The sequence below is a fragment of the Odontesthes bonariensis genome, chromosome 16 (genome assembly GCF_027942865.1).
Source record: "Odontesthes bonariensis isolate fOdoBon6 chromosome 16, fOdoBon6.hap1, whole genome shotgun sequence".
Taxonomy (NCBI): Eukaryota; Metazoa; Chordata; class Actinopteri; order Atheriniformes; family Atherinopsidae; genus Odontesthes; species Odontesthes bonariensis.
The window spans coordinates 8803932-8821342 of NC_134521.1; the positions used below are offsets into that span (position 1 = coordinate 8803932).

General features: G+C 42.3%; 1 protein-coding gene across 1 annotated transcript in view; it reads left to right on the plus strand.

Annotated features, from left to right (window-relative positions):
• The window catches only part of LOC142401921 (complement factor B-like), a 31156-nt gene extending 20471 nt beyond the window's left edge, over window positions 1-10685 (plus strand). The window contains exons 17-21 of the mRNA XM_075487374.1: window positions 565-614; window positions 752-923; window positions 1626-1696; window positions 10403-10484; window positions 10576-10685. Of these exons, the coding sequence (XP_075343489.1) occupies window positions 565-614; window positions 752-923; window positions 1626-1696; window positions 10403-10484; window positions 10576-10685 (485 nt within the window). The remainder of the gene's footprint in view (window positions 1-564; window positions 615-751; window positions 924-1625; window positions 1697-10402; window positions 10485-10575) is intronic.
• Window positions 10686-17411: the final 6726 nt, after the last annotated feature.

The window sequence follows — 17411 nt, forward strand, 5'->3', positions numbered from 1 at the left end:
CCTGTTTTCAAAACAAAAGCACCAATTGTATCGTAATGGCTTTCCCTATGATAAAAGGTGACGGGTATTTTATTTTGTGAAAATAACCGGAAGTGCGTTGCTCACTGCGGCTAGCTTTAGTAGCGCCGAATTCGTGGGAACAAAATTGTAAATAGCCGGTATTTTGTCAGATTTTCAACACGTTGGGGATCTAAACGACTACTTTCTCGCCTGAAAATGTTTCAAATGTTGCTAAAGTTTACAGAGTTTAGAGCTTAAGTGAAATCAGCTTCAGGCCGGCTGATTTCGGCTCGGGCAGGAGCGAAATGCATTGTGGGTAAAGCCTCTGCATACTGTCTGATCGATGAGTATGCAGTATGGAAGTATGTAGTATGCAGTATGCAGTATGGAAGTATGTAGTATGCGGTTTCGAACACAGCATTACTCTTCAAAATAAAACAGGAAATGACAAAACATGTAGACAAGACAAAAACCCAACTTGACCTCACCGTGTGACAGTTTCCACACCAACACATGAGCAGCAGTGGTGATGATGGGTAACACTTTGTGAATCTGCTGGAACAGGTGACGCTGGAGGTGCCGTGTTCAAGGACTACGAGCAGCGCACGATACAGGTAAGCGTCCATGTGCAGACTCTGTGTCACAAATCCGAATCACCTGCTGGCAAATACTCACTGAGAACCTGAGCTGAAGAACCAGGATCAGGTTTGCTTCCGCTGACTGTGAGAAGTAAGCAGCTTTTTGCCCACAGATCGGGTTGGTGAGCTGGGGAACCAAGGAACTGTGCACCTCAGGGGGTATGGTGGAGTCCACTGACGACTCCAGAGATTTCCACATCAATCTCTTCAGAATGGTCCCTTTTCTCAAGTCTATTCTTGGAAATGACGACCAGGACGACTACGCACCTCTTACGTTTTTGCCTGGTTAAATACTTTTTAAATCCCTTTTTACATAACACATTTGCTCTTTTAAGCGCTTTGTGTGAGTTTTCAGACTGTTTTGGTGCCACCCATCCTTAGAGAGGCACAACTGGGAGTCGCAGTTATAAACAACCTGCATGTTCTGTGGTCAGTCGCCATGAAAAGCAAATAAATCAGGCTTCAACCAACTTGTCATGTTTTTTGTTTTTTCTTCACAAAATCCTAAAGCTGAACTCATTCTAGATTAGATGTTGAGACATTCTGATCTTTTACAGCATCTCTGCTGCTGTAATTCTGTTAATCCTGATACATTTATAAATGCCATGAAGCGCTTTCTAAACGATGCAACACAAGCTGCTCAGTCAAGGAACTGGTTAAGAATGCACGCCAAGTGTAACCTTACAGTATTTATTTCATTTGTCAGCGTGTAGAAAGCAGAATGAGGGCAGAGCAGCGATCATGATCAGTCCTGGGAGCACAGACAGATAAATAAACAGATTTTTTCTGAAATAAATCTGGCCTGAATAAAATGCCCTGATCAAGAGGATTAATAGAACTTACATTTCAGATATCTCTTAGGGTTTGCACGGTGAAAACTGAACTGATGCCTCTCTTGGGGCCTCTCCAGAAGCACGTATAAAAGGAATGACATATATTACTTCAGCCCTTAAAAGGTTTCATCAAAAGGCTTTAATGGCTGCTCAGCTCTGCTGGTGGAGCCGTCCAGCTCCCTGCGGGTCAGTGACTCAGGGCCCACTTCCAGCTCCCGTACGAACGTGCGCAGTGCGCACACACTGGCCGCGGGCCAAAGTCAGATCATTCAAACTGGATTTAGTGGAGAGTTATTCTTTTGTGCGTAATTAAGTTTTCTTCTTCTCTTTCTGGCTTTCAGATCAACTGAAGTTGTCAGCTGTTGGGTCTTTACAGCCCCGACATAAACAAGGCTGTTACATTTAAAATGATTTGTTGTGGTCACAGCCAGTTAATGTCTTCAACTCGTCTCATTTTACCACAGAACAATCCACATTTATCTCAATAAAAATGTAAACACAGCTTTACTGATGCATGTTGGCTGCAGCATTGATCGGGAATCAGCTCTCTTGCACAGCTTCGAGTTTGTGATCCACAGGCTTCCCATGAGGACATCCATCTGGTTTCCCTTTAACTGACCGGGAGAAAGAGAGGAGGTCCGTGAGATGAGAAAAAGAGGCAGAAGAAGACAGACTTTGGGAGAGGAGGGTCTCTCCAGGGCTGTGTTCCAAACCGCCTACTACATACTACATACTTGAAAACGGCATACTGATCGATCAGACAGTATACAGAGCGTTTACCCACAATGCATTTCGCTCCTGCCCGAGCCGAAATCAGCCGGCCTGAAGCTGATTTCACTTAAGCTCTAAACTCTGTAAACTTTAGCAACATTTGAAACATTTTCAGGCGAGAAAGTAGTCGTTTAGATCCCCAACGTGTTGAAAACCTGACAAAATACCGGCTATTTACAATTTTGTTCCCGACGAATTCGGCACTACTAAAGCTAGCCGCAGTGAGCAAACGCACTTCCGGTTATTTTCAGAAAATAAAATACCTGTTGCCTTTTATCATAGGGTAAGGCATTACAATACAATTGGTGCTTTTGTTTTGAAAACAGGAAGTGAACTTACCCTCGTTGTAGCTAGCTTGTAACTGCTGTTTTGACAGGAAATGACGATCGGCGACGTCACGTTACGTTGCATCTTGGGTAGTTTGAGTATGAGTAGTAACCTCATGATGCATTCACAACATTTCGGCGAATCTGATATGCATCCGGGAACTTCTCGCTTACTCAAACTCGCTTACTAACTCAAAAAGTTAGTATGAGTAGTAGAAGTAGTAGGAGTAGTATGCGGTTTCGAACACAGCCCAGGTCTCAGACGCCCATGAAACAACCGGGACTTTAAATCAAGGGCTCCCCCCTCCCTCCTTTCTTTCTATATCACAGAGTGCTGCAGTAATGTCCATATTTCTCATCCCTCCTTCAATCTAAACAAAGCTGAACTCCAGCTTTGACTGGAAATATTCCACCTAAACTGGTTAGTTCAGTTCGGGGAGGGCAGCATGCATGAGGACAGTGATTATCCACCCTACTTACTGAACTCACAGCACACAGCATGTCCCTGCTGTTTAGACTCTGGCTGATCCGTCTCTCTGCGAGCCCTAAATAAATCTTATGGCCTTTCATTTCAGAAATTGCAGCCATTAAGAACACTTTTCTCCTTTTTGTGAGCGCTGAAAAGAAGGTGGCGTGCACTGAATCCTTGGATTCAGCTGATGCTGCTGCTTGAAATATGAAAGTGAACAACTGCTGTTGTTGGAGGAATGCTCATTCAGCTGTTTTATCTCGTTAAAAAAACAAATAAATCACAAATATGACACAACATTGTTTCATCTAAAAGCTAAACTGTTGGGGTTTGTAAAATAAACTTGGAATAAATCCCAATTTTCTCTTTTTCCAGATCAAGCACAGGGAAAAAAAATCATGGAATCATCAACCAAAAAATGACAAATTAGTGCTTTGCCACATATTCTCTGGTGTTTCTGATAGCTTGAACTCAACTCAGTTTTAGGGCTGGGCGAGTTAACTCATTATTATCGCGTTAACTTGTTAATTATTTAACGCCGATAGATATTTTATCGCGCATTAACGTAGGTTTTATTATTGTAAAAGTCTGTTGCTCACAGGCCTTTATTTTGTAAAAGTCTGTTGCTGTCTGCTGTGGAACCGGAAAAGAAAGTAATCGGCGGATCCACCAAACATGGAGAAGGGTACGGAACTTTTACTCTGCCATTTTCATTTTAAAGGGGAACTGCGGTATTTTCAACATTAAGCCTCTTTTCTGGGTCGTCTGCAATGTTTTAGAACCCCCCTCACCGCTTTTTTGATGTTTACTACTGTCTCCGGTATTTGCCTAATTTTGATTCATCTCTGCTTCAGAATGGCAAGTCATATGCATGTCTTAAAAGGTCCGTAAAAGCACCATAAACGTCTGTTTTCAAAATCATCAACTCACCGGAGTGGTTACTGGTGTGCACTGGTAATCCATATCAAATTTCGTGGCGAAAAGTTGTTTCTGTCGTGTTTTATTTGGCAGCTCGTTCATGCTCGCACTATTTTCTTAGCGGTGGCGGAGTAATATCAACGAACATCCAGGACAAAATGTCAAATAGAGCTACCTGAAGGCTTCTTCAGTGTTTAGTTTAATCTGGAGGACTCAGAAGAACAAAAGACCGACCCAGCTAGCTATTTTGAGTTTTGGGTGTTACAGTTTAAAATGTTAATCCAAATCAGCCCATTACCATCAGTTTTCAAGTTATTAATTAAGAGGTATTTATGTCATTCTGATCGTCCCATTCAGAGGTTTGTACCCGGTGTTTATTTGGGAAAACAGTCGTGTTGAAGTCATGATTAAATTACTGAGTTCTTCATCAAATTCACCTTAAATCTACATAGCTGCTAATAATAATGAGAGCTAATAATCTGGTGTTCCAATCTGAGATCAGTTAACAATTTATTAACTTGATTATGACCAGTGGTCACGGGTAACTTTTTTATGTACCCTAACCCTGCACCGTCGTTGCCATTCAGCACCTGCATCCCGTTCTGTGTAGCTGTACAGCATCGCTCTTAAAAAGAGAGAAACGATTCCAGAAAAGCTTTCATCAAAACCTTGTGGTGGACAAGCTGACTGCAAACAAGTGTTGAGATTAAGGAGCCTTGTAAAATTAGCAGAACCGCCACTGACTGCACAAATGGGCCCTGAGATAAAGACAGACTTTGCACAGTGTTTTTGGAAGTTGAAAAGACAGTTAAAGGCAGCTGTGGTCGACTCATACTGCTAACGAACAGGATCATTTGTTCCCACGTGAACAACGGAAATAGAGCCTGATCAGTGAATTGTTAACAGTGATTTAATTCACTGAAGAAGTGGACGTTTCTGAGTATGGAGTCAAGAAAACAGGCCAAGGAGTTGACTGATGCACATTTGGAGTCTGTGGAGAATAGCGCACTTACAGACTGAGGTCGGACTGACTCGTCTAGGAGCTGATGCTCTCTGTGACCGGCAGCGAGAAGAGAAATCTGGACAGAATCTACTGATGTTGAAGTGTCAGATGATGCTGTAGCCAGGCTCTGATACCAGGGGAACTGTGGCAGCCTCAGAGCAGAACTGCTTAGAAAGTTTAACGGTTTGAGGTGTGGTTGAAGCGTAGCAACACCTCAGAGGTACCAGTGGTAACCCTGAAGAAGATGCAAAGCCAAAAGGACAGATCGAAGGCTTCGGGAAAAAGGCAGGATGGCTGGTAGAAGCCCTCAGAGGCAGAGACTCCCAAAACTTGTGGAAAACGGTGATCTGTTCAGGTGAAACTACAGACAAACATGGCTGTTAGTAGCATCCTGCTGTGGGGGGGGGGGGGTTATTCATTGGCAGGGCCTGCAGAATCGGTCAGAATTGAAGGATTGAAGAGTGGAGCTAAATGGAGACAAAGAGCCTGTCTTAGAAGTGCTTTACAAAAAGAAAGGTTTGGATATGTTGGGGTGGAGATTTCTTAACACCAGCAGAAACCATCCAGCTTGAAGGAGCCGCAGCAGTTTTGTCGTGAGGGATGTGCAACAATCCATGTGCCAAACTTAAAAAGATATACCTCAGAATAATTGCAGCTGTAATGGATACAAAAGAGGGCACAAGGCATGCTGAGTAGATTAAATTATACTTGTAGGGCAACAAAATGTGACAAAATGCCAAAGGAGGTGAAAACTTTTGCAAAGCACTGTAAGAATAAACTTTCACTTGATTAAAACCTGCCAAAGACATCGAGCAGTCCTCATCACTATATATTGTTTCAGGTTCTTCCTAAAAGAGAGATCAGCTGCCACAGGCGTCTCTAACATGCACGATGCTGAGTTTGCAAAGAGTCAGCAACATTGTGCTTGGACCAGCGTTATCATGGAATTGCTTTGCAGATCGCGGTCTCCATTTAGGGGTCTGAGGATTCACATGGGCTGCGGCTGCAGAGTTCTGTTGATGGCTGCTGGCAATGACTTTGCTGACTCGTTATAAAAATGCGATATACTGCAGTTAGTTGGCTTTGTTTAGACATTTAATCAATCACTTGATGTAATAAAATGACAGGTTAGCGCTCCGAGGAAGTCAGTTTTATAAGGGGTCAGAAATGTGGAAACATTCACTCGTGTTTTCTGCCCAAATACATCTTGAACAGCTGGTTTGTCCGCTAATGTGTCTGAATTACGCATTGAGCACGTTGGACACACTCTACACACAGCATGTGCACACCTACTCTAATCCAGCTTGGCTGCCAGCACAACCACTGAAGTACAAATCATGATCCTGACTTTTATTTCTCTGTGAGGGTCGTTTGGCTTGTTATCAGTGCACGCTTCTGGAAATACTTTATGGCATTAAATGGATAAATTACTCCACAAAAAACAACCATAAGCAGTTTGAAATGCGTTGCATTGGCAAAGTATTTCACAGCAGTTACACAAGTTTACATGTGCTTACGGAGATCCCACCTCCACTGATGTGTGCGTCCACAGATTTCATCCTTCGGCGTGTCGACCAACTATGAAATCCTCTTTTTCGCCTCTGGTATAGTTGAAGTTGTCAACATTGTTGAGTTTATGGACGACAAAGTGGCGCTATCCTCTGTGATGAGTCGTTTGGAAAATTTTCAGATAGGTGGTGAGTGAAGCACGCAGATTGAAAAACATAGTTGTCTCTATGACAACGTACATGTCTGTGTGTGCGACTCAAAGAAAGCACGAGTGGAGCAGATCTGAACAGCGTCTTCCGGAGATTTGAGGAGGTCATGGCGGTCATAAAGGAACGAGCTGGAGAGGAGAGTTTTAAGAAACACCGTCACGTCTTCATGCTCTTTACAAATGGTAACTTTCATCGTGTTCCTTCGCAGAAACACGTCTTAAAACAGTTGTGAAAGGACCATGTTCACCACTGTGTAGCATCACCTGCTGTTTTTAACATCTGGGAACTGTCTGATTTACAGTCCTGGGTCCCCTTTGACTTTTAGCTGTTGGACTTTGCGGTTTAGCATCGTCTTGCTGAAATGTGCAAGGCCTTCCCTGAAAATATGTTGTCCAGATATGCAGAGATGCAGGCTTTTCAAACTGAGTGCTGATAACAAACTGGATCTTCCCTTTCCTCTTCAGTCCAGAGGATGCAGCATCCACAGTTTACTACTTTTCCTCATTCCCTTTAAACAAGCTACAACTCAGACTAACTGATTCTACGCATTATAAAGCTTTAACCTGCATCTGTGGACAGCTTGGTGAGCTGTGTTCCTGGGGCCACGCAGTGATTTCCAGAACAGAATCGGGTCTGTTTTTAATGCAGAGCTGCCCGAGGGCACAAAGATCGTGAAAGATACAGATTTGCACACATAGATGTCTCCGGATTTGATGACACGATGTAGCCTACTGCTAAATCTCTGCCCATCTTTTGATAGACTCTGCACTCCTTGCACACATAAAGCTGGCATTGTGGAACTTGCTACTTCAACCTACAGTGCTGCTATCCCTCAGCTGACCATGTGAACCTGACGTGATGTGTCATGTGTACCAGTGTTAATCAAAGAAAAAAGAACAATATTAGACAATGCAGTTTCATTCAATGCAAGCTAAAGTCGGCACCGATAGCTTCTGCTTGTGCGGCCTTGTGCACTGCAGAGTGCATGTCAGCGCTGTGCACACAGCAGTCCGATCCCTGCTGGCACGTTACAATGTAAAACCGTGGAGCAGAGCGCTGCAGATCCTCTGTAGGTGCATGGCAGAGAAGGACAGTTTAGATGCAGTTTGCAACACAGCATCTTTGCAGCATTAATTCAAATGTAGCACAAATAGGAGCCTTAAAAGAGAGGTTTAATATTTCTGAGTCATAGCAGGCCTGTACGCTAAAGTAAGTAGAGCTTTACTGTATCCCTGGGGTTAGGGTTAGGCTTGTGAGTTTTTACTCAGTGGCTTCCCTCCTACGCGTCTGAATAGCCGCCATGGAGTTTGATGTAGGAGCCAGGGGGGTGCACGCTATAACTTTAGACCAGGCTGGTAGTTGCTGCGTGTACTGACATGGTCTTGGAGTAACTCAGGAGGCCGTGGGAAACAGGAAAGTGGGTGCAACAGACACACGGTCCATACATATGTGTGTTATGTGCTGCAAAAGGAGGGAGAGATGAAGACAAATTATTAAACATTTATTAAAAACTCATGTTTGTTTTTCAAATTGTGGCAAGGACATCCAGAGTTATGGTTAGTGGCTGGTGCTGTGGTCCTTAAGGGAAGGTAGGGGTACAAAGGCAGACATCACTGGAACACCTCCCTGGAGAAATTATTCAACATTATTAAAGAAATATATTAAAAATTAATATTAATTTGCAAAAATGTGGCATGTAAGCCCCGACTTATGGTTAGGCATGCAGACCTGTGACAGAGCCTGGCCCTGTTACCTTAGGGTTAGGTTCAGTGGGAGGGAAAGGTTATATACACACACAATCACTGTTGAAATTATTAAAACTTTATTTCCATAATGCTGTGGCAGAACAGGTCGCTGAAGTTGTCCCCGTAGAGTCATCCTGTACCATAAAAACATAGAAACCAGCAGCAAGTTGCATTAAAGAATTGTGAGCATGCAAACCGAAAAAGCGATTGATCCCTCTTCATAAATTTGGTATTCTGTATTATTATATTGTTGAGGTTTTGTAACGCTGTTAGCCTGGAGATACCAGCTGTATTTCCATGCTACCCGGAAACTAAGCTAATTTTTCTTAAACAATTTCAGGACTAATTCATCAGTGGTGTACCACAAAATCAAAAGGTGTTTCAGCTGTTTATCACCATATGCCCTCCTTTGTGGCAGCCCCTTAGGTGATCAGATCTAAGGGATGGTCCCATGTCCAATTTGGTGGTGATTTGGTGATAAGAAAGTTTATCTTTAAAGGATAACTGCGGTATTTTCAACATTAAGCCTCTTTTCTGAGTCGTCTGCAATGTTTTAGAACCCCCCTTTTGTAATTCACTTTTTTTATTGCTTTTCAGCAGTACAACAACATGAACAACATACATGAACAATGACGAGAACAAAACAACATAACATGAGAAAAAAACCAACAAACAAAAAAAAAAAAAAAAAAACACACACAAAACATTACTCGCTAAAAAATGTTTACATAAACTAAACTAATCCAAACATAAAAATAATTACATACATCTACATACACAGGGTTAACATCTCCAGCATCTCACCCGGCTCCCTCACTCCCACAGTCACGTCCAACAACAAATCAGACTTTTGTCACAGTTAGGACACATCTCGCTATCTACATAAAGATTCATCAACATTGCCCCACCAATCAACCATCTCGCACAACACTTATGAAGGGACCCCATAGTTTCATGAATATCTCCTCCTTATTGTTCAGCCTGAAAATCAGTTGCTCGTAGCTCGCTATTTTGTTCATTTCTCCTAACCACTCTTTAAATGGTATGATATTTTTGGTTTTCTAATGTCTTAAAACAACCCTGTAGTAAGGGCCAATCTACACCATAAAGTTTGCTGGAATGATAAGTCTATTCCCTCTGTAATTATACCCAAAATACATAGGGCGGGACTCTGAGATAAATTTGTCTTGAACACTTTGTTGATGAATAATATTGCATTTTCCCAAAGGTTTTGTGTCATTTCACATTCATACAACATGTGTAAAAGTGTTCCCCCCTCACCCCTTTTTTTATGTTTACTGCTGTCTCCGGTATTTGCCTAATTTTGATTCAGCTCAACCTGCTTCAGAATGGCAAGTCATGCGCATGTCCAAAAAGGTCCGTAAAAGCACCATAAACGTCCGTTTTCAAAATCATCAACTCACCGGAGTGGTTACTGGTGTGCACTGGTAATCCGTATCAAATTTCGTGGGGAAATGTTGCTTCTGTCGTGTTTTATTTGACATTTTGTAAATCCCATTGAGTTCTATTGAAGACTGGATGTTCGTTGATATTACTCCGATTACGTGCCGAAGGATAATGAACAATCGCCATCAATGGCGCTATCAAGTGGTGTGGAGTATAGCAAGTCAGATTCAACTGCTGAGCGGAAGTTTATCCACGGCTGTGAGGTGGCTAAGAAAATAGTTTGAGCATGAACGAGCTGCCAAATAAAACACGACAGAAGCAACTTTTCGCAACGAAATTTGATATGGATTACCAGTGCACACCAGTAACCACTCCGGTGAGTGTAAGATGTGAAAGACACTTGCAACTGAAACACGGAAGAGGAAGCAAACACAACAGAACACACAAGGGTCGACTTCTACAAAACACAACGGGAAGCAAAGTAACTGAGGTGCAGAAAGCTCACTATAAGAAGACACTGGAAGCTGAGAGACCCATCTTTTCCTTTCAAATACACGGCTTTTCTTTTCTGCAGGTGGCTACAACACCCACTGTGGCCCGAATAAAGAAGATGGTGTACATGGGCCATGCTGATGGATCCAGAGACGAAGATCTTGGTTCGTGCAGTTTTTCACTGAATTTCATTCAGTCATGTCAGCATTTCTGATTAAACCCCAGTTTACACGTTAACCTGTCGGTCTGCTGCAGACATCCATGTCTTTGCCACTGGGGTTGAACTCTTTGATGCCGACCTGCTGCCCCTCGCTTCAGGAACCGGAGGCCAGCGTTACTTCAGGCTGAGATATGACACAGTTTAGGATTAGCAGGGATAGGCTCCAGCTCCCCCCATGCAACCCTGAATTGTATAAAGTGGGTATGGAAAACAGATGGATTGATAGTAACAGCAGCTTTCATTATCAATAATGCAGCACAAAGGGAGATATATGAGCATATCTGGAAGCCTGCGTGTTTTTTGTTTCCTGAAAGCACTTGAGAGGAAAGCGGAATCATCTCTCTTGATTTTGTTTGACACCACTAATGTAACAGGGATAGACCGATATGATATAGCATCCCACTGGGCCGATGTAATGTCGTTTGATGAAATGTAATCGGCTAAAGGCATCGAGCCTCAAACAGATTGTAAAGTTTAGTTTCAGCGTGGAGCCTACGTGATGCAGCCAACCATAAATATATCTGTGAACGTGAGCAGAATGAACGTGTTATTTCTGATGTTTCTGCTGTTTTTATGCAGATGAAAGCGAGACTGTGGGTCTGTGTGGTCTTCACAGAGACTCAGAAACATCAAACGACAAAGAAAGCAAGCAGCAAATTTATCCGTGTTATGATCCAGGTAAAGAATTCAGCTTTTACCTGAAGATATTTGGGGCAGAATGATACTGGAATCCATCTCAGTGATCAAAATCTTTTTCCACTTACAGTTATAATTTCATTAAAAAACCTTCAGTGACTCTCCCATATTATGCTGTTAGATGGGATCTAGATTAAACTTGTTAAACGGGGAACTTTCAGAGGAAAACTATCAAATACTTTCAAATTTAAGGGTGAATCACCAAGGAAATGCCTCGGCGCTTTGGTGACGCCTTCGTTTGTCTTGACTGCTGCTCACTGCCTCCAAGCTGGTGTCACAGTGGAAATTGAAGATGGATCTGGTAGCAGAGGTAATAATTAATGGTGTTTTTACCTGAATCTTATCTTTAGTCACATAGAAATATAGACTTATAATGATAGCACCTGACTGTTTCTTCTTTTACAGTCAAAAAAGTCAAATCTTTCCACATACACCCGAACTATAATATCACAGCTAAAGTGGATCAGGGTGTCGCTGAGTTTTATGACTATGATGTGGCGCTCATCCAGCTGGAGGAAGCTGTTCGACAGACTTCCTGTCCACCAGATGTTGCCCTCTGTACCTGGATTTGATTGAGCAGTCTCACTCCTGCTCGGAGGTTTATTGATGAAACACGTTTTACCATCCTGTTTGAAATATTCTTGTTTTCAGACCGATTTGCATCCCTTGCACCCAGGAAACCAGCCATGCTCTGAAACATGTCGGCGCTTCAACATGCCAGCAACAAGGTGTGCTAACTCGTGCTCCGACATCAAGGTACAGCTTGATTTCCAAAGATAGAAAAAAAAGCCTGTTCGTAAGTAGGATGTTGAATAAACTGTTTCTGACTTTTCACTTGTTTCTGACAAGTCCCACACCCTGACTGTGAAGCTTTTTGTTGCTTCACCACTCTTTTATACGGAAGCCCAGAGCGGACATGGTACGTACAGTATAAACTTTTTTTTGATGGTTTTCGAGATCACGAGATGCTCACGATCAGTTTCTCCGTGTTCTTAAAGCCTTTCCAAGAACGGACTCAAGCTGAAAATGTCAGATTTTGGAGAACCCGGCATAGATCAACGCATCAGATTTGACTTCTGTCGAGGTCTAACAGGCTGAAACTGCAGTTTATTTGTCTTGTAGAGACGGCTGGCTCGACTGCAGCTCAACAGGCGTTTACACCTCAGTGATCCTGCTGATAGAGTCGACTTCATCAGTGACCAGCTGAGGGGACCAGGTCGTCTCCATGGTGACCGAATGATGCACGTTATCGTTTTTTCTCGAGATAACAAGATAAATAACTCGTTATCTCGAGAAAACGAAATGCTTGTCACACCAGCGGGATTTGCTTTGTGCTTTTTCGCAGCAGAATTGTTCCACAAACGCTCCACATTCCATGTTTGGTTTATAGACTACTTTATTCAGTTTTCAATGAAAGGGGGTAAAAATGGGTACTCCTTTGCCAGAAATACATATAAACACATATAAACAGGGGCGGACTGGGGGAGAAAAAGTGGCCTCGAAAACCATTGGTAAATTAACTCGTTATCTCTCTTTTTTATCTATAAAAAAGTTTATACGTAACACGTTCGCTCTGGGCTTCCGTACTTTTACACAAATTTCCAGAACTTTTAGAGACAGTCAGACGAGTTTCGAGAAAAGCTCGATGGGGGGAATCTATCTTCTCATTTTGGTGCAAGTTACTGAGTTTTCTGCTCACATTTACAGAGGAACTTCTGCTGAAAACTGATCGTGAAAGTTTCAGTTTCCTAACCAGGGCAGCCCCCCTGGTACAAGAAAAAGGCGTCTTTGCCAAGCTTGGAGATAACGTGAGTGCCTCCTGTAGTGTGAGTGGGTGTGTTGGGAGGGGTGGTGCTTTCTGCATTTCAGTCCCATTAAGTCTCTTTGCATCTACTGTTTTTTTTGGACTACGTAAACTGATCTTCCCTTGCTAATCGCCTGCCTCATTGTCTTGCTTTTGGGTTCTCCTTTGCCAGCATCGTGACAATTTCACTTGCACTGGAAAAAATCAAAGTCTTACCAAGTATATTTGTCTCATTTCTCGTCAAAATATCTGATAACACTTGATATAAGACACAACTGCCTAACAAGTGCTATTTCAGCCAGATATAGGGACTTGTTTGAAGACAATACATCTGGAATATCTTGTTAAATGAAAAAGTCTTGAAAACAAATTGTTTTGAGTCACATATCATATGAAACAAGCTTTTTTTTTACATTTGAAGAGGTTTTTAAGCTAATTTCAAGATCACTTTTATCTCAAAAGTCCTAAATATCACATCTTATTTCAAGAAATCTTGACAAGCTGATTTTCACTAGTTCCATTGGCAGATTTTTTGCTTATTTCAAGCAAAAATTCTTGTATTTGTTGTTTTTCTTACTTATTTTTGGAGGTGCATTTTTTTCCAGTGTGATAAGATCATACACAGGTCAAAATTCAGCAAAAACAAACTAGAAAACCGATTATAATGTTGTAATCATAGTGTCACAGTTCTCAGGTGAATCTGTATCCAGAGGTTACACGGGGGAATATGAACAGCTGGCGTTACTAATGAGGTCAGACATGCATCGATCGTGTTGTTCATACCGACAGCCGTGGATATTTTGCTCTGTGGATTGTGCAGATTAACAAGTCCAATTCAATTCAGTTTTATTTATATAACGCCACATATTTATTATATATTTTATATTTTATGAATGAATCCTAATAGCACAGCACAGTAGCTTTATTTAAGATGGGACTTATTTGGGATAATGACCTTTACTCAGTTAAATGTCCCAGCAGATAAGAACCAGACCTGAAGCAGAAAGATGACAAGCTTTCACAAACACGACACCAGTCCTATCTGAAAGTCTGAATGTGTCAGTTTTACAAACAGCTGATTAGTTGATTCTGCCGTGTCATTAAATCTGGGCTGAGATGTCATCTTAAAAATTACTTCAGCCCTTAAAAGGTTTCATCAAAAGGCTTTAATGGCTGCTCAGCTCTGCTGATGGAGCCGTCCAGCTCCCCGAGGGTCAGTGACTCAGGGCCCACTTCCAGCTCCGTACAAACGTGCGCAGTGCGCACACACTGGCCGCGGGCCAAAGTCAGATCATTCAAACTGGATTTAGTTGAGTTGGGTAATTTTTTGGGGGTGTAATTAAGTTTCTCTTTCTCTTCTTGGCTTTAAAATGAAAATCAGCTGAATTTCTCAGCCCTGACAGAAACAAGGCCGTTAAATTTTAAAAGATTTGTTGTGGTCACGGCCAGTTAATGGCTTCAACTTATTTAATTTTTACCACAAAACAATCCACATTTATATCATAAAAAATGTAAACACAGCAAAGCTAATGCACGTTGGCTGAAGCATCAAAGAACAGGAGTGATTTTTCTTCATTAGTCGGGAAGCACCTCTGTTTGCATGTGTGTGTGTGTGTGGGGGGGGGGGGGGGGGGGGGGCTCTGTGATGTACTGGTGGGACATTCATCTGGTTTCTGTTTAACTAATTGGGAGAAAGGGAGGAGGTCGGGGAGATGAGAAAAGGAGGCAGAGACAGAAGAAGACGGACGATGTGAGAGGAGGGTCGAATGGGAGAGGCTTAATTGAATGAAACCCTCTTCAGGTCTCAGACGCTGCAAACAAGGAGGAAATCTAAACCAAGGTCCATTCCTTATTGAATCCCTCCAGAGGACTCCCTCCGCCATCCTCTCCTCTATTACTCAGAGCATCATTATAATGCCAATGCCTCCTACCCCTCCTTCAATTCAAACTAGCTGAACCCCCGCTTTGACTGGAAATATTCCACCTAAACTGATTAGTGGAGTTTGCACAGGGCAGCAGAAGAACGGTGATTATCAGGGCAGTCTGGCCCCCCCACCCTCACTGCTCGTCCAGCGCCAGCACACGCAGCATATCCCTGATGAAGCATCCTGCTGTTTAAACTGCAGCTGATCTGTCTTTCTGCGAGCCCTAAATCAACCTTATGGGCTATTTCAGAAATTGCAGCCATTAAGAAGATCGCATGCACCGAATCTTTTGGTGGCATGCTGCTGATGCCTCCTGAATTTCAAACCACACGCAGTCGATGGACCTTTGCTGAAACCTTTTTTGCTTTCAAATTCTACGTGGAATGTTCTTTTTAATCCTTTTCTCCAGGAAGAGTTCATGCTTTACAACAAGGTTTTATTTTTTTTGGGGGGGCGGGCATTTCCTGCCAGTTTTAAAAGCTGGGACGGGTTTGATCACTCTGGTTTTCAATTTGATTCAGTTTTATTTATATAGCGCCAAATACAACAAATGTCATCTCAAGGCACTTAAATAATAAAGTCCAGTTCAAGCCAATTGGAATTCAATTCATTGTAATCATAATTATTTATAAAATAATCCAGTTCATTCATATAGAGCCAATTCAAAAACACTTTCCCAGCTAAGGAAACCAACAGATTGCACTGAAACTTGTCTTCAGTCCAATCTCCCGTCCTGAGCGTGCCTGAGGCGACTGTGGAGAGGAGCGACTCCCTTTGAACAGGAAGAAACCTCTGGCAGAACCAGAACCAGGAAGGGTGGCCATCCGCCTCCACCAGCTGGGGGCTGAGAGGACAGAAAAGAGGGGAAAAACCCACTGTAACACCATTCAAAGGATACCTGTTGGAACAGGGAAACACGAGTTAATGACCACAATAATGTCACATGTACATAATATCATTTGAGAAATTAAACGGGGGAAAAAGAGAGTAAAGTGAGGAAAGGTTACTCTGGTGTCCGTGCAGCGGATATACGCCCAACTCAAGCACACAGTTAGCTTAGCTGTTGCACAGGCTGGAAAACTGGGTTGGACTTTCTGGAGCGCTCCTTAACTGGTTCAGGTCCTACTTAGAAGGCCGGAGTTATTTAGTTACAATTGACAGCTATGAATCTGAGCGAGTGGCCTTCTGTTTAACTTATATATGCTCCCTTTGGGTCAGATATTACAGAACTTTAACATCAATTATCACAGTTATGCAGACGATACACAACTTTATGTGTCTCTGTCACCGGACGACTGCAGCCCAGCAGACGTTCTGTGTCAGTGTCTGGAGGAAGTAAACACCTGGATGAGGGAGAATTTTCTACAATTAAATGAAGACAAAACTGAGATCATTCTGTTTGGGAGCAAAGAGAAGAGGGTCAGGGTTGGTAAACATCTTGAGACTCGGGACATTACAATCACTGACCAAGTTGGTAACCTCGGAGTGTTGATAGACTCAGATCTGACTTTCAGCAGCCACATCAAAGCTGTCACCAAGGCAGCTTTTTACCATCTCAGAAACATCAACAGAATTAAAGGTTTCCTCTCCCAAACAGACCAGGAGAAACTCATACATGCATTCATCTCCAGTAGACTCGATTACTGTAACGCTCTTTTAACTGGACTTCCCAAAAAGAGCATTAAACATCTGCAGCTCATCCAGAACGCTGCTGCTGGAGTTTTAACCCGGACTAAGAGATCTGAACACATCACAGCAGCTTTAAAATCTTTACTCTGGCTTCCAGTCAGTCACAGAATAGATTTTAAAAGCCTGCTGATGGTTTACATCTGTGATCTGTTCAGAGAATATAAAGCCAGCAGAGCTCTTAGATCCAAGGACTCAGGTCAGCTGGTCCAGTCCAGAGTCCAGACTAAACATGGAGAAGCAGCATTTAGCTGTTATGCTGCAAACAAGTGGAACAAACTGCCAGTGAAGATTAAACTTTCACCAAATGGAGACATTTTTAAATCCAGGTTAAAAACATTTCTTTTCTCATGTGTCTATGCATGAAATCTGCACGATATCTTTGAACTTATCTGGACTGTTGCTTGTTTTTAAATTCATTTAAATTATTTTATTTGTTTCTCTTTATATTCTTTTATGTATTTTTAATGCTTCTTACACTCCCTGCTGCAATGCTTTTACTTTATGTAAAGCACTGTTCTGTACATGAAATGTGCTATACAAATAAATTTGATTTAGCTTGGCTCAAAGATTGAACTCAGGGTGCACCAACAAGCCTGATAACAGGGTCCAATGCCGGTAAATGCAAAATAAACAGAGAATAACTCACACAAACACAATCTTTGCTCAAGCAGACTCACAGAAACTCAGATCAAAGATACTGATAAAGGGTTCCACCAGCTGTTTGAGTACAAAGCTGAACCAGCTAACATGAGGAATG